The sequence below is a fragment of the Crocodylus siamensis genome, chromosome 1 (assembly GCF_052110815.1).
Source record: "Crocodylus siamensis isolate JL-2025a chromosome 1, ASM5211081v1, whole genome shotgun sequence".
NCBI classification, from domain to species: domain Eukaryota; kingdom Metazoa; phylum Chordata; order Crocodylia; family Crocodylidae; genus Crocodylus; species Crocodylus siamensis.
In genome coordinates this window covers 418984972-419006244 of record NC_143395.1, presented here as the reverse complement: position 1 = coordinate 419006244, position 21273 = coordinate 418984972, and the positions used below count along the sequence as shown (strand labels likewise).

The window sequence follows — 21273 nt, the reverse complement described above, 5'->3', positions numbered from 1 at the left end:
GCCAACGTTCAGGTTCGTATCGCGGTAGAGAGCTCTGCAGGATCGAGGGGCTCTCGTTCAGCCCCAAGGCCTGCGGTTCAGCGCCTGGATGAAATCCTCCGGCCCGCAGTATGCGGGATGATGCGACGGCTCTCTCCGGGCACCGGGGCGGCACCCAGAAGCTGAGAGTCTCAGCGCCAGCGTGGGGAACCTCAGCCGTGGCCTGGCAGAGCTGGGCGAGGCCACGCGACGAGCTCGGCTTCGTGGTGCTGAGCTGGTGAGCCGCCGAACAAGGCTGGCTGGAGTCTATATTGGGCCCCAAACCCTGTCCGGCACCGGGCCGGCTAGCACGACCACGGTCATGCTGCTAAACGCGAATGTTTAGCAGTCTCTGACGCACAGGCTTGTTCCTCCCCTCCCGGGGTAGCCTGGCGGCACCGGCAACGGGCTGTGAATGGAGTGGCGTGCTGTGCAGCGGAGCCCACGCGGCGCGGGGGGCATCCTTTTGTTAGGACGTGTCATAGGGTCGTAGAAATGAGGTCGAGAGGGACCTCGGGTCACACACCCCGCTCAAAGCACGACGAGGGGCTTCTGCGTGGAGCCGTGCATGCGGGTGTGTATCTGGCACGCTTCTCGCACGCCCCCGACACCTGCCCCTTCTGTCGGCAGGGGGAGACCCTGGCGCACGCCGACCTCAACCGCATCAGCCCCACCAAGTCTGGGGCCTCCCGGTCAACCTGCTCCTGGCTGTGGTCAGGCTCGCCATGGACCAGACCAGGATGCAGGCTCTGGCCAGGGGGACCCCAAGTGACCGCGGGGCCTCCTCCGGGCAGTTTCAGAGGCTCTTGGAGCAGGAGGCGCTGCCTGGGATGCTCTGCTCCGTGTCCCCTTGACCCACGCTCCCTCCCGCCTTCTCAGCTCTCCAGGATCTCTTGCTACGCATCCTATCTTCTCCAATCCAAGACGAGGTTTCCTTCCCATTTAACATGGGGGGGGGGGTCATCTTGGATTCGAGTACGAGGCAGCTACGGCTCCCCCCAGTCCAGTAGCAGCAGGGGCAGCTGCGCCAGCCAGGCTCCTCGGGCGCCGCAGGGTGACGGTGCCTGGGCAGGGCCTGGCCTCAGCCCGACGGGCTCCGTTGACCGCTGCCAACCCACACATTTGCCCGGCCTGCGAGATCCCCGCAGCCGCGTCCCCTGGCTGACTTGTTCCTTTCCCCGGAGCTAGTCAATGGGCCTGTGCCCCTCCCCCGCCCCCCGAGCCCTCTATTTTTCATCCACGTGTCATTGGCCTTATATTGCCAGCCAAGATGGGAGATCCCCCTTAGGTTTCAGCAGGGGGGAACCTGGCCCAGTGCTGTGACATCCAGGAAAGTCCAGATAATGGTAAGCTTCTTGCACTGGCTGGTCCTTTCCCTTTCACTCTCCAACTAGTATAGACCCCCCTCACCCCCATGGGCAGGCACCGATTCCCCCCCTCGCTCTGCACCTGATATCAAACCCTCAAACCCTCCAGCATCCTACCAGGGAGGGACAAGGGTAGGGGGGTCACCAGCCATCGGGTAGCCAACCTGCAGCCTGCCAGGAGCCATGCGAGGAGGACAGACCGTGGCTGGGAGCGGAGAGCACCACCATACCAGCAGGGAAGTTTCTCCTCTGCGCGAGCTGTCATGAGCACATGGTGGCATGGAGGTGACTGTGGCATGGAGCCGGGGCCAACTGCAACCATGCCAAGGGATGCACCAGCTGCAATCGTCCCTGCGGAGGACGTCCCGGGGGCACGGCCGCTGCTGCACCGCCTCCTGCACCCAGCTCAGCCTGGGAGCGCAGCAGGGGTGGGCAGCACTGAATGGAGGGCGAGAAAGCAAATGGTCCCGCGGCGGCAGGGCAAGGGGGGCGATGTCAGGAGACGAAATGGAGCGTGCCAGGGCATGCGGGACCCCGCGGCAGGGAGCAGTACCTGTATTTGTAGGCGGCCGTCACGTTACAACTGAGGAACAAGGCAGAAAACAGCAGGGTCAGCAAACCTTGCAAAGGCCAGGTCAGGGGATGGTGCGTCCGTGCCGCCTGCCCGCCGGCGGGGGCCCAGAGCATGGGGCACCGGGCTGATGGCACCTGCGGGCAAGGGGTGGGCCCAGGCACCCGTCACCAGCATCCCCAGGCAGCCACACACACTTCCCAGTGACGGGGCTGCCCCGAGTCATGGCAGGACACATGGGGGCTGCGGGGGATGCTCGTGAGCTGCCCGGCTGGGCCCGCATTGCTGAGCTAGGCGGGTGCCTTCATTCAGGGGTGCACCTGACACCCGCTGCCCCGTGCAGGCACAGGGGCAGGACCTGGTGTAGACAGGGGCATGTGCAGTGCCTTGGGCAAAAGGCAGCAGCTGCCCCCAGCCCCAGGCTCAACCCTCCCCTGGGGGAAGGTGGGAACCGACTGCAGCAACTGGGCCACGCTCTGCCTGCAGCAGTTCTGGGGGCAAGAGGAATGGCTCGGAGTTGGGAGACCTGGGTCCTGCTCCCAGCTCTGCTGTGGGTGCGTCTCTGCGGCTTGTGCCCATGCAGATGGGGCACACTCCTTGCCTCCCATCCAGGGTGCCTTGCTCCCAGCCGCCACGCTGCCCGCCAGCCTGCTTGGCTGGCACTGCAAACAAGGCCTCTCAAGAGGGGAAGAAAGAGGCTAGGAACCGGCGCTGCAGTGAGTCTGGGACGGCGGCACGGCTCGCACCAGCAAAGCCCCCGAGTGAAGGCACCCGCCTAGCTCAGCAATGCAGCCGTGCCCGAATGCAAGGGCCCCCCGTCATGCCCTAATTGTGAATGCGACTTGCTGCATTCCCAGCCGGGCGGCTCACGAGCTTCTCCCACGGCTCCCTCAGGCTTTCTTTATTTGCCCTAGATCAAACACGCTCGCTTCCCCATTGCCTTTCGCTGCACCGTCTCCTACGTTGGGTGCTTGTGAAATGAGGGCACCACAGCAACTGCTGGACAGCCGCTGGGCAGACTTCACACACGAGGAGAAGGAAACAAGGCGAGACTGCCACTGGCTCTCTGGGGCAACCTGCCATTTCTTTGCCAGCATGGGGCACCTGCAGAGTGCCAGCATGGGGCACCTGCATACGCACATGCACATGCATTCATGCACACAGTCTATATTGCACAAAGCTTCAGTATAATTATGAAGTACACACACACGACACACAGACTGCATTGCACAAGGCTTCAGTATATGAGATACACACATGCACACACGCACATGCACGCATACACACACAGACTATATTGCACAAGGCTTCGGTATAATGATGAGGTACACATACACGCACTCATGCATGCACACACTAAAGGTTTCAGTATAATGATGAGACACACCCTTGCACACCCATGCACACAAACACATTAAAGGCTTCAGTATAATTATGAGGTGCACGCGCGCACACACACACACACAGAGTAAAGGCTTCAGTATAATGATGAGGCGCACACACCCCCCCCCCACGCATCCACACACACACACACATGCGCACGCACACACTCTAAAGGCTTCAGTATAATGATGAGGTACACATTCATACCCGTGCACACACCACACATTGCTTTGGTTTAATTATGGCCCCCTGCATCCTTATATCTTGGTCACCAGCTCTGGCCATTGCGCTGGGGACCTCAAGAGAGGCGCTCCACCGTGCCAGCACTGCACTCCCCGCAGTCCCATCCCCGAGCCCTGGCAGCCACAGTCGGGCCCACCCAGGGCGCTCTGACCCCTGGAGTCAGGTCTCCAGCATGGATGAGACCAGCTTAAACAACCATCACCTGTCCTGGAGGCCTCAGCTGTCACTTTCTGGTCACCCAGCTTCCTCCCACAATGAAGAGAGCAAAGCACTTGCCTTCCTCTCCCTCATGTGATCCCAGGACTCCCAGAGCTGGTGATTTAAGAGGGGGAACCTCACCACCAGGGCATGGAGGCCAGCCTTCCTCAGAAGGCCTGTGCAGCCCAAGTTCGCAGCATGCGCATATCCAAAAACCCTTGGCTTAAGCGACCTGGCCGGGGTGGGCCAGGAGCCCAGGGAAGAGCAGGGCACTGAGCGGATGCTACGTGAACCGGAGTCACTGCCTAACGGCCAGGCCGCCCTTCCTGCCCGGGAGAACGGCAGGAAGCGAGCGTGACCCACCCGCACACTATCAATCCAAGCACAAGCGTTTCCTGGGGCCGGCCGCAGCCTGGCTGCAAACACGGCGCGTTTCCTACCACGTCCCCCTTCTTGCCCCCCTCGGTGCTGCAATGCCCGGCAGATCGCTCCCGGGCCTGGAAACCTCTCTCTGCCCGTGCTCAGCACTTCCCCGTCTCGCTGCTCCTGGCTCAGGCCCCCAAAAGGCATCAATAGGCTCTTTAGGAAAGAAAGGCTCTGGGTCACTCTATAATTCATGAGCTCGGTGGAGTTCAGAGAAATGCTGACGGATCGAAACAAACCCACGCGAGGAGGCCAAATCTGCGGGTGACACCAAATTATTGCGAGTGCTAAAGACCAAGACGGCTCGTGAAGAACTACGGGAGGATCCAACAGGATGGAGCAAGCGGGCGACTCGCCGGCAGACGAAATTCAGCAGATGCAAGTGTAAAGTGATGCAAAAATAACCCAGACGAGACCTACACGGTGAGGAGCTTCACGTTCGCTGTTACCCCGTGGGAAGGAGATACAGGAGTCCTCGCGGACGGTTCCCTAAAAGCATCAGCAGCCGCTGAGGATGATTAAGGGAATTGCGAACAAGATGGAAAGTATCACGATGCCCCTTTATAAAGCCATGGGGTGCCCACGCCTTGAATAATGCACCCATTTCTGGCCCCCGCACCTCCAAAAGGAGATAGAAGAAGCAGAGGAGGTGCAGAGAAGGGCAGCGAGGGTGATGAGAGGCATGGAGAGGCTTCCCTAGGAGAGACTGAAGAGGCCAGACCTGGTCAGCATAAAACAAGGGGGACATGAGAAGGGTTTACATGATACTAAAGGGATATGGAGGTCTACTGGGGATGTATGTTGGTGATGGGAGATGAGCAACAGCTGCACTGACCCCCCAGCACTGCACTGACCCCCCTGCTCACCCCAGCCCAGGGTCCGGATCCAGTCCGGGGTCCAACTTGGGATGCCTGGTGTTTTCCTAGCCAGACGTCTTTGTGGGAAAACACAGGTGGGTCCCAAGCCACCTAGCTGCAGACAAAGTTGGGCTTGCTCAACCCCCCCCGTCCTCCCCAAGTCAAACCGCTTCATATAAGGGAAGACCCCCGCGTGACTCCCGCGGTGGGTCGACACTGTTGACATGCAAAGGTCTGGGCTTTGCTCTGAACAGGTGACGGAGCTGTGGCTATTGCTGGCTTTTCCCCCAGGACAAGTGTGCAAAGCCTCTCCGGGGGTGCAAGGAAACCAGCCGGAGCCAACTTGGGGCACAGGCAGCGGCAATAGGAAGGGCTCTTCGTTAAATAGGGAGGGTCCCATGAGCTGAGCAGAGAGCTTGTCCGCTTCTTCCAGCTGGCCGCCCCAGGAAGTGGGCCCCATGAGTTCAGGCCCCTACCGCTGCAATGGGGCTGCGGGGGGAAACCCAGGACAGGGCCTGCTCTTTGGTTCAGCCAGCAGCTCTGACATGGCCCCCAAAGGTGTGGGCATGCGGTGGGGGGGCTTCCTCAGGCCGGATTTAGTCTAGTCATAGAGAAGTGGGGCTGCAGGGGACCTGCAGCGGGCACATCTAGTCCGACCCCCCGCCTGCGGCAGGATCGGCCCTGTGCAAACCAGCCCAGCGTCCAACCTCGTAGCAAAACTAGAGACACCCCTCACGCAGCACCAGGCATCACACCCCACCCTGCTGCGGGGAAGGCCGGGGGACCGCGGCTGCCAACATCCTGCTGCTGCAAAGATTGCTCATAGATGCTCAAGAGACCCCAGGCAGAGGCGGAGGAAGGCAGCCCCCCTCCTCCCAGACCATACCAGTCTGACCAGGGCAGAAAATCCCTTCCTGACCCCAAATGTGGCATCTGTCTGACCCTAAGCAGAGGGGCAAGACCCTCTAGCCAGGACCCTCCGGGGCTGATGCCAGAAGGAGCACTGGCTCAGCCCGGTCCACATCTCCAGCCTGGGCTGCAGCAGCACCCAGCGCCTCTGGGGGACACCTGTAGTGGCAAGGGGATGGGGGCAACCAGCAAAGCCCAGAGGCCTGGGAAATCCCCGTAATATAACACAGGCATTGCTAGGCCTAGATCATCCCCGACCTGTGGCTGCCCAGCCTTGTCTTGAACACTTCCAGCATTCAAGAATTCACTTCCCCTCTCTGTCCCTCAGCTTCTCAAGCTGTAAAATGGGGGCACTACTTCCAGTGTTCAAGAAATCAGCTTTCCTGCTTGCTGCCTTACCTTGTCCAGCTGTAAAATGGGAACACTGCTAGTGCCAACCCCCGCTTTGTGAGGGGCTCTGGCTCCTAGGGGTGAAAGACACTGGCCTGAAGCTCACCTGTAGTGTAATTACAGTCATGCCACAACAATCAGCACAGGAAACTGTTTGCTGTCACCGTCACCCAAAGAGACCCAAAAGAGACCTGCTTGGAGGCGTGAGTGCCTGGCTGTGAGGGAGGAAGGACAGCTCACTGCAATCTCGCCGGGGCTTTCTGCCACGCTGCACTGAACGCTGTGACACGCCGGGGCCGTTTCCCGCGGAGGGGCCGGCGTGGCGTGAACCGAGTCAGATGGAAAGCTGCGGGCACAAGGGTGAGAGCCTCTCTCTCTCCCCCACGTGCAAGCATAGTGCAAACGTAGTGCAGGGTACACGCTCCTGAGCTCGGCGGCCTGGGGCTGTGGACAGCGGCCCCCCGGGCCACCCTTGGGGGAACACCCTTGGGGGCGGATCTTTGAAAACTCCTGGCGCTCTGGTGTAGTGCCCGAAGACTGGAAGAAGGCCAATGTGGTGCCGATCTTCAAGAAAGGGAGGAGAGTGGATCCGGCTAACTACAGGCCCATTAGCCTGACTTCTATCCTGGGGAAGATCCTGGAAAAGTTTATTAAGGAGGCCATCCTTGATGGACTGGCCCAGGCTAACATCCTAAGGGATAGCCAGCACGGGTTTGTTGCGGGTAGGTCTTCTTTGACCAATCTCATTTGCTTCTATGACCAGGTGACCTATCACCTGGACGAGGGAGAAGAGATTGATGTCATATATCTTGACTTCAAAAAAGCTTTTCATCTGGTATCCCATGATCACCTCTTGGCCAAACTGGCCAGTTGTGGCCTTGGCTCCACCACGATCCGCTGGCTGGGAAACTGGCTCCGTGGTCGGACCCAGAGGGTTGTGATTGATGGCAGTCACTCATCGTGGTGCCCTGTGACCAGTGGGGTCCCTCAAGGCTCTGTCCTGGGACCCATCCTGTTCAACATCTTCATTAACGATGTGGACATTGGAGTCAGGAGTGGACTGGCCAAGTTCGCCGATGACACCAAACTTTGGGGCAAAGCATCCACGCCAGAAGATAGGCGGTGAACCAGGCTGACCTGGACAGGCTCAGCAAATGGGCAGACGAGAACCTCATGGTGTTTAACACCGAAAAATGCAAGGCTCTCCACCTTGGGAGGAAAAACCTGCAGCACCCTTATAGGCTCGGCAGTGCTACGTTGGATAGCACTACAGAAGAAAGAGACTTGGGGGTCATCATTGACCACAAGATGAACACGAGCCTGCAATGCGATGCTGCGGCTAGTAAAGCGACCAAAACGCTGGCGTGCATCCATAGATGCTTCTCGAGCAAATCCCGGGTCGTCATTCTCCCCTTGTACTCGGCCTTGGGGAGGCCGCAGCTGGAGTACTGCGTCCAGTTTTGGGCTCCACAATTCAAAAAGGATGTGGAGAAGCTGGAGAGAGTCCAGAGGAGAGCCACGCGCATGATCAGAGGTCAGAAAAACAGATCTTACGATGACAGGCTGAGAGCCATGGGACTCTTTAGCCTGGAAGAGCGCAGGCTCAGGGGTGATCTGATGGCCACCTAGAAGTTTATCAGGGGTGACCACCAGGATCTGGGGGAACATCTGTTCACCAGAGCGCCCCAAGGGACGACGAGGTCGAACGGTCACAAACTCCTGCAAGACCGTTTCAGGCTGGACATAAGGAAGAATTTCTTTACTGTCCGAGCCCCCGAGGTCTGGAGCAGTCTGCCAGCGGAGGTGGTTCAAGCACCTACACTGAACACCTTCAAGAGTAAATTGGATGCTTATCTTGCTGGGATCCTCTGACCCCAGCTGACTTCCTGCCCCTTGGGCAGGGGGCTGGACTCGATGATCTCCCGAGGTCCCTTCCAGCCCTCATGTCTATGAAATCTATGAAATCTATGAAACAGGGGCACGGTGCTGCCGGCGCGGGATCCGGCCCGATCGCTCCAGCCCTACACCCCACAGCCCCGTCCTCTCGCCGCCCCCGCGGCACATCCGGCCTCTGCAAGATGCCGTCTCCAGCCCCTGCGCCTCCAGGCTCCCCCTGCTCTGCTCCGGCTCCGGCCCCAGCGGACAGAGGCAGAGGTCAGCGCTTCGGCCTTGCAGGGACATCCCCTCGCAGGGGCCGCAGTTTCCTGCCAGTAACTTGCGTCTCCTGACGAGCCCCCCCTTTCCCTGCCGGCTGCTTACTGGAAGTCTCCAGAGCCGGGGGGGTTGTTTATCCACCTCCAGATTAACGGCAGGGGAACGACAGGGACTGTTAATAAATTCTTTGCCGGTCACATAAACAGTTTGCACAAACCCGCAGCCCATCCCAGGCGCAGGCCATCCTGGGAGCTGGAACAGCCGGCAACCGGCCTCCTCCAGCAAGCCGCCCTGCCCGCCCGTCTCAGCACAACCCCGGGAACCGAACCGGGGTCCAGTCCGCCTTTCGTTTGCCTCCACGGGATTTGATGGGAGGTCGAGCGGATGGGCTGGGACAGGTGCCAAAGAGCCAGGCTCGAAGCACGCAGGGGTACGGGCCGGGGACTGCCTCGGTTTTGCTGCACGCTAAAGGCCGCACGCTTAGTGGAGCACCACGACACAAGAGCCTCGGGCGCCGTCCTGCCCATGTACCTCGCAGTGGGGAGCTGCAAGGCTCCCCCCTTCCTGCAAGAGCTGCAAGGGATGGTGCTATGGAGTCACGGGCGCCCCCCCAAAGCCTCTTTTTTCTGTAAAAATGTATGTCTTTTATTTTTATATACATATATGTGTGTGTGTGTGTGTACACACACACACACACACACACACACACACAAATAAATAAATAAATAAATTAATAAATATAAATATATATATATATAAGACATACATTTGCAGGGTGTATAAATACACACACACACACACACACACACACACACACACACCCCCTCCAAAGCTTCTGCTCCAGGCCCAGGTGCCAGAAGCTGGAGCAGGCTGGGCAAACCCTGGTTTGCTACCCGGTGGTTGCAAGGGGCACAGCGCGTCCCAGGGGCTTCGGAGCGGAGAGGGGGAGTGCGGCGAGGGCAGCGACGAAGCGGACAAGCCTCCAAGCTGCCACCTCGGTACGTGCCGGAGTCAGTCGCTGGTTTGCAATGTGCTGCCTGCACCATTCACAGCCCTGGGGAGAAGCGAAGTGCTCCCGAGGCGGCAATGCCCACGCAGCCCTGGCCCGATTATTCCAGTTACAGCCCAAATCCCCCCACCGCAGACCCTGCACCCAGAGGGGAGGCCGATAACCGTGACGTTTGGAAACGACCTGACCGAGCCAGCAGAAAAAGGCGAAGCCTCTGGCAGCAGCACAGGGACGTACGTCATGCTAACAGGCGGGGGGGCACGGCTCTGCTCGACTTGGCCGCAGCCAGGAACGGGCTGGGAGATGGAGCCCGTGCCCCTGGCCCAACCGCTGAAACAGGCCAGTCACACTCGAAGGGTTTTCTTGTTTAAAGAGACCCAAATAAAATAAAATAAAATAAAATAGAGGCCCCATTTGGCCAGAACGAAGAACCAGGTTTTCTTTTATTTTGCTTTATCCCCGAAATGAGATTGCAGCAAACGGATGGCGACAGAACAGAGCAAGGTTAAAAAAAAAGGGGCCGTGTCTTTCTATCGTGAAAGCAGGGCCTGTTGCTTTGTGACGGCCGGGGCCAGAGCGCTGCATGGGGAAGGCGCGGGCGGCAAAATCATAAGCTCGTAGAAAATGAGGGTTGGAAGGGACCTCAGGAGGCAGATGAGGCCCCTGGCGCACCCTCCGGGCAAACAGGGCGTGATCCACTTGCTGTTTCAAAAGACGGCCGCTCTGGCATCGCTGAGCCCACAACTTGTGGGAAGTTTGACATCACGCCCTTGACATCCACGTTTCTCCCACCCGCCCGGTCCCCATGCTTGCAGGATCAGAGCCCTTCTCCGTGCTCAGTGCACTGATCCTCACGGGGCGAAGCGATCCTGCTAAGGTCATGCACCGCACCGCCGTCTCAGCCCGGCGCCCCGAGGGCCGGATGCAGCCCCCGTTCCTCACGGGGAAGCTGCTGATCTCCAGCGAGGTGCAAGCACGCCCGATTTGAACCACTCGAAAAGAAAGAAGAAAAAAAAAGTCAAAACTCTGCTGAAGCGATGAATGATTCAGTGTGAAAAGCTCCCAGGGCAGAGAGCGGCTGATTGCCGGCTACTCTGTTCAAGGGATGGATCCAGGCCGAGGACCCCATGATGAAAGGTCCTGGCGCAGTGACCTCTGGGACAGCCCGGGCATCTCACACCAGGACAACACCAGGGATAATGCCACTGCCAGGACACGCTCCAGGGTTACACTGCCTGGGATAAGGTCAGGGACCCGCGGCATCGGTCTCCAGCCTCCAAATGCAGCGCCAGGGTCTGAAACCAGAGCGATTGCACGAGCAGGGGCTGCCGCCTGGGGCTTTGCAGGGACAGGGGCTAGCTACAGCCTGCAAGATATTTTCCCTGCCGAGGGCTACTCTCACCCCATGACGCTTTGTGCATCCACCCTCCTGATAAAGCAACAGCAATTAATGACAGTCACAGACATCTCCTGTGTCATCTCAGTGTTGGCTTTGGGTGGGAGGAGAGGGAAGGGAGACTCTGGATATCAGCCTGAACCCACGTCACCTCTTGCTTGCTCTTCACTCTCCGGGCAGATGCGGCAGAGACCGAAAGTCATCGCCAGGCGTCACCATCCTAAACCCACCCCGCACCCAAGCAGAATTTGAACCTAGGATCCTACAAGCACTAGGATCCTAGCATCCTACTGTGCTGGACTGGGATCTCCGGCCCGCGGCTGCGGATGCGCATGTAATACAGCCCAGAAGCCAGGACCAGCACTAATGTTGCTGTATTACTCAAGTGCGGCAAGTAGGGTTACTACGGCCTGCTTCTCCCGACACCGATCCAGGGAAAGATAACAGGAAAGGGGACATGGGATTAGATCAGTAATGAATAGGAAAGGACGAGAGGGTAATTAATACCAGACAACGAGGTTTTATGGAAAACAGGCCGTTAGAAACAAAGCTGCTTTCATTTTCAGATGCGGCAGCAAGTTTTGCTGGTCCAGGTACCCGCCTAGATCTAATGCACTTGGATTTTGGTGAAGTATCTGAATGATTACCGTGCAGCATCCTCATTAAAAATGAATGCTAGACGCCATCAATAAAACATACGTTTAATGGATTAGGAGCTGGCGGCCGGACGGGCCTCCAAAGCGGATTGTCAACGGGGAACGATCGGCTGGTCGCACGGCCCCGCGGTGAGGCTTGCTTCACGGTTTGTGAAGGGTGCCGACCTCGCTCTGAAATCGCTGCCGGCGAGCCGCGCAGGTGATGCGCAGCCCATGCAGCGCCGAGGACAAGGCACGGCCTGGACCCCCCGGGGCATTGGGCCCGTCCCAGCTGGCTGTGCTTTAGCACGGGGAAAGTCAGAGTCGCCCGCCGAGGCCCAGAGCTGGCAGGTCTGGCCTGTGCAACGGGGAGCCCTGTCCCGCAACGCAGCTGGTGTCCTGCTACTCTGCCCCAAGGACGGATCCATGACTAGGATCCCATGATTAAAAGCCCCGGTGCAATGAACGCTGAGGCAGCCCGGGCATCTAACATCACGCCAACGCCAGAGATAATGCTGCTGCCAACGGTGCAAGGTGAAGCTGGAGCAACGCCGTTCTCCACTGCCGGGCCAACAGCTCCAGGCGAGCGGTGTGCGCGACGCTTTGGCCACAACGCGCTGATCCAGCCCTGCGGAGGTGTGAGCAGGGCGGATTTGGGAGGTGATTACACCTCGGGACGTGACAGCTGTGAGACTAATGCAAGGTCGGCTAATGCAAGGCTCTCGGCGTGTGCGTGTCAGACCAAGGGTGCAGAAAACTGGAAGCAGGCAGAGAGAAGAGACCTTGCGAGGCTGGAGAACAGGCCTGAGGGGCAGTCAGGTCGCCTACGGCCTATAAGGTCCCTGCCAGGAGGCAACACCAGGTCTCTTTACTATGGCGGAGCAAAGCACAGTGAGAACTGGTGGCTGGAGCCTGAACGCAGACGCTCCCACGGACGAGCAAGCCCAGTAACCGCCCACCACAAAGACTGCACAGGCCCTTCTGGAGGGCGCTTCGGCTAAGCGCATGCTCCGGCCTGGGGTGAGTGGGTGAAACGCAACGGCCTGCGCTATCCAGGAGGTCAGACAGGGTCCCAGCTGCCCTGCAACTCCAGCAGGGACCAGCCAGGGGCTGAGTAAAAGTCCGGAGACCGCTCCCAGCCAGCCTCCCGGGGCACGCACGCACGCGGACACGCACGCACGCGCGTGTGCACGCCCTGCCGCTGCTTTCCGGGCCACGACAGCTTGCTCCTGCCACGTGCCTACGGAGGCGAACTGCAGCCCGCTTCCAGAAGCACTTCCCGCGCACGGCAAGATGGGCACCGACGGGCCCTGGCTCTCGGGACACATCCAGCCCTGCCAAGAGCTCTGCCTGCAGCAGGATGGGGATGGGAGTGCTCCCGAGCGGTTGCCCGCTCCCTTCCTTCCCTCCTGACCGGGAGATAAGGCGTGGGGCGGCCTGTTCGGACACAAGGACGGAGCCTCCCAGAGCTCAGCCCCGCCTTGGTTTTTCCTAGAGAGCTGGCAAGAACAGACCTCAAACCCTCTCGCCGCCTCTCGGCCCCTTCCTGAGAGCCGCTCCAGGAACAGCGGCCGGCGGCTCCACACCCACGCGTGTCCTGTCCCGAGAGGCAGGAGCGTGCGGAGGACGAGCGCCCAGCCACGAGCCGGCTCTGCGATTCACCCGCGCTCGCGCCGAGCCTCTTTGGGCCGAGCGGGGCGCTTCCTTCAGCTGCCAGCCTGGCGTCTTTGACCTGCTTTCGAAATGTCATTTTCTTTTCTTAAAAAGGAAATATAGAATTAAAGAAGAAAACCGCCCGCAAACCTTTGGCCTTGAAAAGAGCTATGTGAAGAAACTGGATTTATTTTATTTTTGCCCTTTTTTTAGGGTTTGGGGGTTTCTTCTGCCCCCGCCCCAGTCAAAACCGTTTGCAACAATGCACTGGAAGTTGCAAAATAGTTTAGACCCAAACCTGCATTTTCTGAGGAGGGGGTGGAAAAACGTGTTGAGGGTCTAAATGGCACCTTCGTCCAGCGTGGCAGGACGGTTCAGTCCTGCAGAGCCGGACTCCCCGCCCAGTGCTTGAACTCTCCTTGGTCGAGGGCTATGGGGTGGTAGGTGCCCCGCTCCATCCAGGCACCTTATTCACATTGGCTCCAATAGGAGCTGAGGGCTCCGGTCTCTGCAGGGATCAACCCCCAGCCCAAGCCAGGGGCCCAGGCAGCAGGCGCCTCGGTAGAGCAGCATGGCGGCAGTGCCGTCGGCAGGACGCCAATGCCCGGAAGTGAAGCCGGCTGCATCGATGCCTCTTGCAGCTGAGCAGCCCCCTTTCACGGGAGATACGTGCCCAGGGCTCGGGGATGCCCAGAAACCCGGAGCCTCCTCGAGCTGGACGCCCCGTGTGTCAAGATGCAGGCGCACCCGGCTGGGGCTGGCTGGTTGGCGGGCCGGCGCCGTGCCCAGTCCACGCGGGAGGTGAGTCTATCGGCTCTCCAGGGAGCTCCTGACCCAGCCCCACACTAACCCCCTCCTCATCCCTCCCTGCTATTGGCTCAGGATGTATTTGTGCGCCTAACGAGCTCATTAAGCACAGGCCTGGGGATGCTCAGCACTAACCAGGGCTTGATGGAGCGGCTGGTAATTGCGTGGGGCTTGTTTGATCTCCATTTGGGAGATTTATGAGCGCTTTATGCCTCGTGGTGGCCAGGCAAAGCCATCGATTTCCTCTGAAGTCTGGGCCTGGGCGTGAAGGCCGCCCTCCGGCCTGCGAGCGGCTTGGCTGGTGGGATATACCGGTTAGGCGGTACCGAGGCGTGGCAGCTCACGACGGGCTGGGTGGGCCGTGGGGGAGAGAAGGGGCAGGGCAGCGCCCACCGGAGCAAATCCAGGGCACAGGCACCTAGTAATGCTTTTAGGTCAAAAAGCCTCCACAAGAGAAGGTTAAGGGGGGACCTTGTAGCCTGCTACAAACTGGTCAGGGGGATCAGCAGGTATTGGGGGAGTCCCTGTTCCCCCGTGCGCTGCCAGGAGTGACCAGGAATAACGGTCACAAGCTGGCGGAGGGTAAGTTTAGATTAGATATTAGGAGGCGCTACTTCACAGTCAGGGCGGCTAGGGCCTGGAACCGGCTTCCAGGGGAAGTGGTGCAGGCTCCTAGCCTGGGGATTTTTAAAAGGAAGTTAGATGAGCACCTTGCCGGGGTCATCTGACCCCGGTGCTCTTTCCTGCCAAGGCAGGTGGTCGGACTAGATGATCTACCTAGGTCCCTTCCGACTCTAGCTACTATGAAACTATGAAACTATAGGGGGGCGGAGAGGGTGTCCTACAGGATCGGTCCTTCAGCAGCCATCCCAGAAGACGTCTGGCTGCTGACGGGGCAGGGGGAGAGCGGTGCAGCGGCGAAGGGGTCAGGCTGCTGGCAGGTGAGCTCAGACGAACAGGGCTAGTCTGAAGTCAAAGCAGCGCAGGAAGCCCAATGCACCTGAGCCTGGCACGCCGTGCGCGGCGCATGTCAGACGTGCGCCGGGGCATGACCGCAGGCCTCGCCGCTCCGGAAACCCAGCTTCAGATGGATGCCCGGGGAGCATGAAGCTCTGCCACAATGCCCAAGGGAAAGGGCCCCCCCAGTCCCCTAGGCAGACACCTCTTGCAGACAGGCAGACCCTTGCGGCCGCTCCCTCCATCGGTCCTTTCCGAGCCTGGGTGTTTCCGATGACCACGGCCCCTGGGAGGTGGCTTGAGGCCAGCCGTCTCCGGACCCGGGTGGGATGGCAGAGTCCACCCCTGCCACAAACTGCCCGGTGTTATCAGTGTCCTGGCAGCCCCTGCACGCCCCACTCCAGAGATATCAGAGAAGGGGCCCGACGGGGCTATTGCTTTTGGCGGTGCTGAGGCCGGGCCGTGCATGGGGGAGCACAGATTGCTCGCAGGAGCACACAGGGTGGGGGGAATGGGCGCAGAGCAGTGCCTCACGCAGGCAGGACAGACAAGACCCAAGGCTCAGGGTCTTAACTGACACCTGAATGTCCCCTGGGCGCTTTGCACATGGGAGCCTGGCTGCACCTCTCCCCCACTCCTGCCTGCACACAGGCTGCCAGGGGTACGATGGAGGGACACACACGAGGACCCCTTCTGCCTCTGCAAGAGCCCATGGACACCTAATGCTCGCCCAGCATCTAACTATGGGGCAGGACCAAGTCTCCAGGCTCTTGGGCATCTCCCACTCAGCCCCAAACACGCAGCCCATAGCCCAGCCCCAGGCTGAGCCAGCTTGAAAATCATAGGGACAGTCCGTCATGGTCTAGAAACTCCAGTCTGCTTGAAGCAGAAGAAATAATTGCACTCGACAGAGACTTCCACGCGGCTCAGGTTCCCGCTGTGTCACTGCTGTTTACCAGGCTTTGCCTGGGACTCGGTGTCACCCACAAAGGGCTGGAGGTTAGGCTGCAAGACCACACACAGCCGGCACTGGGAAACGAGTCTCCTGACCACCCTGTAGCAGCTGGCGGGCGAAACAGCTAGATCTGGGGTCCCAGCTGTGCCGGTCTGCCTTAGCGAGCGCAGAGCGAGCCGGGGGCCTGCAGGGCAGCACGGGGCCCAGCCAGGCGGCGAGCGGGGAGGAGGAGGCACGTTAATAGGAGCTGCAAGTAATTAGCTGATGTGTCTGCCTGTTTATGGAGCCGTCCCGGCAGCCCCAGCACCAGCAGCCACATGACCCTCTGTTTACTGCCTGCCTTCGGCTCCTCCGCTGCGGGGCTTCGAAGGGAGGCTGCAGGGGCCTGGGGAACAGGGCAAGACCGCCTTGGGGCGGAGAGGAGCTGCCCCCCGGGAGCACGACCATCACGGTGGGGCTGGGGCCACGCGGACACTGGCGTCCACCCGCCCCGCGAGCCCTGTGCCAGCTTTAACGTGCACCCGGGGCAGGCTGCGGGGAAACTGAGGCACGGCGCAGCTCGCCCAGGGTCACGCAGGAGCTGTGCTGACCACCGGGCCACCTTTGCGGCAGGGCTGTGGCCATGCAGTAACCACAGACCTGTGGTTCAGTGCCCACCCGCTTCATTTTTGCCGGGGAAACGCACCCCGGCACGCTCCGGAGAGCCCGGGAATCGGGAGGGGGAGCCCAGTGCCACGCCGAGCGGCCTCAAAGTCTCTGAAAGGGTCGCGTTTGCCCCTGTCCCTGGCTGCCGCAGCTCCGCGCAGCGGGGCCGTGCTGGGAGCATGGTAGCCGACGGCGGGGGCTGGGGTCAGCACTGCACAGGTTTGCATCTGAGAAACGGGGGCGCGTTGCTGGGACCCGAGATTTCCGGAGGACTGCTCCGGGTCGTCCCGCGTCCGCGCCGGGCCCGGGGCGGCCGGAGCAAGACGCGTGCGAGAAGCAGCGGGTCTCAGCTGACCGCCAGGCCCTCGGCTCCCGGCCCGCCCGGCATGATTGCACCATGCGCCCTGATAAAGTACGCCATCACTCTGATTCGATGCAGCTGTTTTTTCAGGCCGGCCTGCCGTGACATCCGCTTGCTTTGCTAGCCTTAGAAAGGGTCTGGACCCCCTAGAGCCTTCCTCCAGGAGAAGGAGCTCGTTCCCGGGTCAGGTCTTTTGGTACTCCCTTTGCACAGCCCCGAGCGCAGCTCCCGACAGGCCTTCCCGAGCCCGAAGCACCACGACGGAGGGAGCTAGACAGCGTCGCTGCCCCCTCGGCACTTAGGGGCTGATCTAGAAGGGGCACAAAGCGAGCACGGAGCTGGGCATCCCGGGATGCCGCCCACTCTGGCTTTCGTCGGGGTCCCCAGCTCCGGGCAGGCTCCCCCACCCAGCGAGCCGGACGCAAAGATGGCTCCAGGAGACCGGCAGCTGGAGCCGTGGAGCAAACGGCACCAGCATATTAACGGAGGGAGGAAGGGAGCGAGCTGTCGACAGCACGGAGGAGAGGCTGTGCGTGGGCTGCGCTCCGCATCGCGTCCCCTCCCCTCGCCCCTCTCCCCCGCCGGCGGTGACGAGGAGCCTGGGCCGCCGCACGTGCCTTGCCGTGGCCCACGTCGCCAAAGCTGGGCAGCACACCTGGGAGGGTCCCCAGGAGCCTTTCCCGCCCTGTAGGTGCACGGCGGGACTCGGGACCCCGCACGCCCTGCCCCAGAGCGGGCCAGGCCAGCGCTGTCCTAGCAGCAAGGCGAGGAAACTGAGGCACGGGGCGGCGTTCTCCTGCGAGCTCCTTCATCGTCCCCCCGTGCCACGGATGGACCGTACCCGTGCCCTGCACCCCACGTCCCAGCTGCCGCCGTGCCCAGCACTCACACGTGCCACGGCCGCACCGTCGGAGCCACGGGGGCCTGGCGGGGCAGCGGTGGAGGTTTTGGGCTTGACGGCCAGCACTGAACGGTCCAGGCCAGACTCGAGAGGGTCCGGCCAGCCCCCGCGGCCCCGCTCGGCGAGGCGCACACGGAGAGCAGCTCCACGGGGAGAGCTGCAGTCGGAGAGCCGGGGCGGGGGGAGGCGAGCGTGCGGTGTGTGCACGTGGGCTCGGCGGGGCACTGTGCACCGCAAGCAGGCAGCGTCGCTCCAGGCGCACGAGGACTCGCACGTTGATGGGCTCGCTTGCATTTCGCTTTGCTCCCGGGCTGGGAGGCGCAGGCAGAGCCATAGTGCGGTGGGCTCGAGGGAGCCCGCAGGGCGAAGGCGAGGGGAAGCCAGACCCCTGGTCCCGGGGCTGTGCCTGCGGTGTAGCGACAGGGAGCTCGCGCGCGCTCCTCGCGCCCAGGGACCGGGCGGGGAGCTAGCACCGAGCTCTCTCACCGCAGAGCTGTGAATCACATGCAAACATCACGGCTTCGTGAAACCATCTTGGCCCAGACCCCTGCTAGCCAGAGCATCACGCCGACGGGCACTGCGGGACCCCCGAGCAGGGGGCAGAGGCTTGGGGTCCGCGGCTGATCTAGGTGCAAGCCCCGTCTCCAGAGGCACCTCGGGGTGGCCACGGCCCCATGAGGCCTGTTGCTTTCCCCCGCCTGCCCTGCCAGGTTTGCCGGACCCCGCTTTGAGAGAGATGGGCCAAGAGCATATGTGCACTGGGGCACCACCCTCCGCCGGGCCCAATTCGCACTGCTGCTGTGGGTGTCAGTGCCCCTGTACCGGCAACGTCTGAGGGAGAGTCTCCTTTTCCCGACTGGGGAAAGGGAGCCCTGCGTTCAGGCCCTGCCGAGCTCACAGTGGCTGTGGAGGGTCCAGCTGAGTTGCAGCACTGGGCCTAACAGCAGGACAGCTCAAGCCTAACCATAACCCCAGGACTCAGTTTCCCCATCTGCGAAATGGGGGAGCGGCTGCTTTCCGCAGCGCGCGGGGAAGCGGGCCCTGGGTGATCTCCAGGGAGCCTGCCAGCCGCCTCGCCTCCTGCCAGCTGAGCTCACCGCCTTGGAGGAGCATCTGGGAAGAGGCTCCCTTAAGTACCTGGCGCCTGCATAATTAATGCCGGGCAGCTGCAGCAGAGCCCCTTTGACCGGGAAGCCTGGCAGGCTCAGCCCCTCTTCCTCCTCAGGCCAGAGGGCATTAACCCCTTGGCTCCCCAGCCCCAGCTGCCATATGCCTTCCAGCCCGACTGTCCTATGATCGCGCTCCACGCACGCCTGCCTGCACGCTTGTTCACACGTGCACCAGCTGCCTCTGCTGGAAAGACGTGGCTGCCCTCACTCACCCGCAGGGCTAGGACGGGGGTCGCCCTCCTCCCCATCCCCTCTGCCCGGCTCCCCGCTAGTCCCAGAGCTCTGCCGTACCCCCACGTCTGCCGTTTCAAAGGTCCCTGTGCCCAGATCCCTGATATTTTGGAGCCGAGGAAATCAGTGGAAGTTGTGTGCTTACAGAGTCTGGGCATGACGGGCCTGTGCCCTTTTACCCCCCATTACCAGGGCCCAGCTATGTCCCCCTTGCCCCTCGAGTCAGTGCCAGTGCTTCAGCCTTGCTCTAGGGGTGCTAGGCTGCTGGAAGTGCCACCTCTCGGAGGGTCCCCTCCAGTGCAGCTGCCTTGCGCCGCTGCTGAGCAGCCATGTTCCACCCCAGAAGTGGCTGCATTGTAGGAAGGGGCAAAGGCGTGCCAAGGTCTGCGCACTGAAGGATTGAGGGAAAGAGGCTGCACCTAGACCCTAAAACCCACGCGGCGCAGATCAGTGCATGTCTCCAGAGCGAGGGACAGGGTAAGGCACAGGGTAGGACGCAGCGGTAGAGAAGTCAGGGCTGCCCTCGGCCGATAGCCCTGGGGGGGTTGCTCACGGAGGCATCCCGCACCTCTCACCAGGCTCAGTCGCTGCCCCCTTCCTTTTCCCTCCACCTCACCCCCCTTGCTCACGCCATCGGAGCCCAAGCCCGGTGCACAGCAAATCGCCTCTGTGCCTCAGTTTCCCCAGCTTGGCAACCTCAGCACCAACCCGGGCGCTACCGAGCGGCGCCAGCAGGACCCAGCGCTCGCCTGGGCAGCGAGGCGAGGCGACGACGGGGAGAAGGACGACTGAAACCGCCCTCGCACACCCCCAGCGCGCAGCCCAGAGGCACCCACCACCCCACGCCGGGGCAGCAGGCATCCCTGGCAGCTCGCACCACCCTTCCCCAGGCGTGTGCTCCCCGCAACCAGGGCGTTTGATGGCTCCACCAGACCGAGACCAGCACGCCTGCGTGCCCCACCGAGGGGACAGGCCAAGGGGGGTGCCCCGGTTCCCGAGACCCCCGCCAGCGCCTGCAGAAGCCCGGGGAGGTGGCCCCCCACGCCGCAGCCGTCAGCGGGGGACTGGCCTCCAGCAGGAAAACCACATGCACGCCCCGGGATTCCTGAGCGGACCACAGCGCGCTGGCCCGGGGCCAGGCCAGGCCGGCGCTGGGAGCCACCGTGCCTCCAGAGCCCGGGGTCAACAAGCCCGACGCAAGCCCGGGGGCAAAACACGGCCCTATTTATGCCTCGCCAGCTCAGGAAACGAGGCCGGAGAGGACATGGGCACAGACTCTTCCTCCCCCCCCCTCCAAACCCAGGGTTTTCCAGCACCCACTTCCCCACCGTGCCCCCAGGAGCTGGCACCGGGCAGGCCGGCAAGCGGGGGATGCCCATCCAGAGCAAGGGGAGCGTGTCCGCTCCAGCCGTGCAGTGGAGACAGCCTCGGTGGAGAGGCTCCCCACGCAGCAGGCATGTTCCCACCCCTGCTCTTAGCCTCCATCCCCCTCCACCAGGCAAATGCCGCCCAGCCGAGGCGGCGACCCCCCCGCCGTCACCCAGCCCAGAGTCTGGCTCACCTGGTTCCTTTGTCTCCCATCGCCCCGGCTAGCGGTGCAGCCACTTTGTTCGGGGAGGCGAAAGCATGCGACAAAGCCGAGCTGTCGTGCAGGGAGGCAGGGGCAGAGCCACCCGGGAGGCGCCGGCCTGGGGGAGCCGCTACGAGGATGCTGGCCCTGGGCACAGCTGCTCCATCGCTCCCAGGGCTCGCCTGGCCGGGGGCTGGCTCCGCAGCCTGACAGCTTCCCCCTCCGCCAAGCTGGGCCCACCTCCGCCTCCGCCTCCTGGCAGGCGCAGCTCAGTGCTGCAGCAGGCAGCCAGCGGGGAGCTCACGAGTGGCAGGCTGCTCTGCCCAGGAGCAGCCGGGGTGGCCTGGGACCGGGGCCACGCTGCTGGGCGGCGGGGCTGGCACGTCCTGGCCAAGCGCCGAAGCCGGCTGGGGGGGCCTCCATGCAAAAGCGGGGTTTTGCGGGTGGGAAAGGGCCATTTGGGGGAAGCAG

The 21273-nt window shown here is 61.7% G+C and overlaps 1 protein-coding gene across 2 annotated transcripts in view; it reads right to left on the bottom strand.

Moving 5' to 3' along the window:
- The window catches only part of ARRB1 (arrestin beta 1), an 86352-nt gene extending 65301 nt beyond the window's left edge, over nucleotides 1-21051 (bottom strand). Inside the window, exon 1 of one of the 2 annotated variants that reach the window (XM_090030890.1) lies at nucleotides 20794-21051. In XM_090030890.1, coding sequence (XP_089887016.1) covers nucleotides 20794-20813 — 20 coding nt within the window. In that variant the 5' untranslated portion in view covers nucleotides 20814-21051. The remainder of the gene's footprint in view (nucleotides 1-20793) is intronic. The other variant, XM_090030891.1, reaches the window with a different exon arrangement.
- Between the last annotated feature and the right edge of the window lie 222 nt (nucleotides 21052-21273).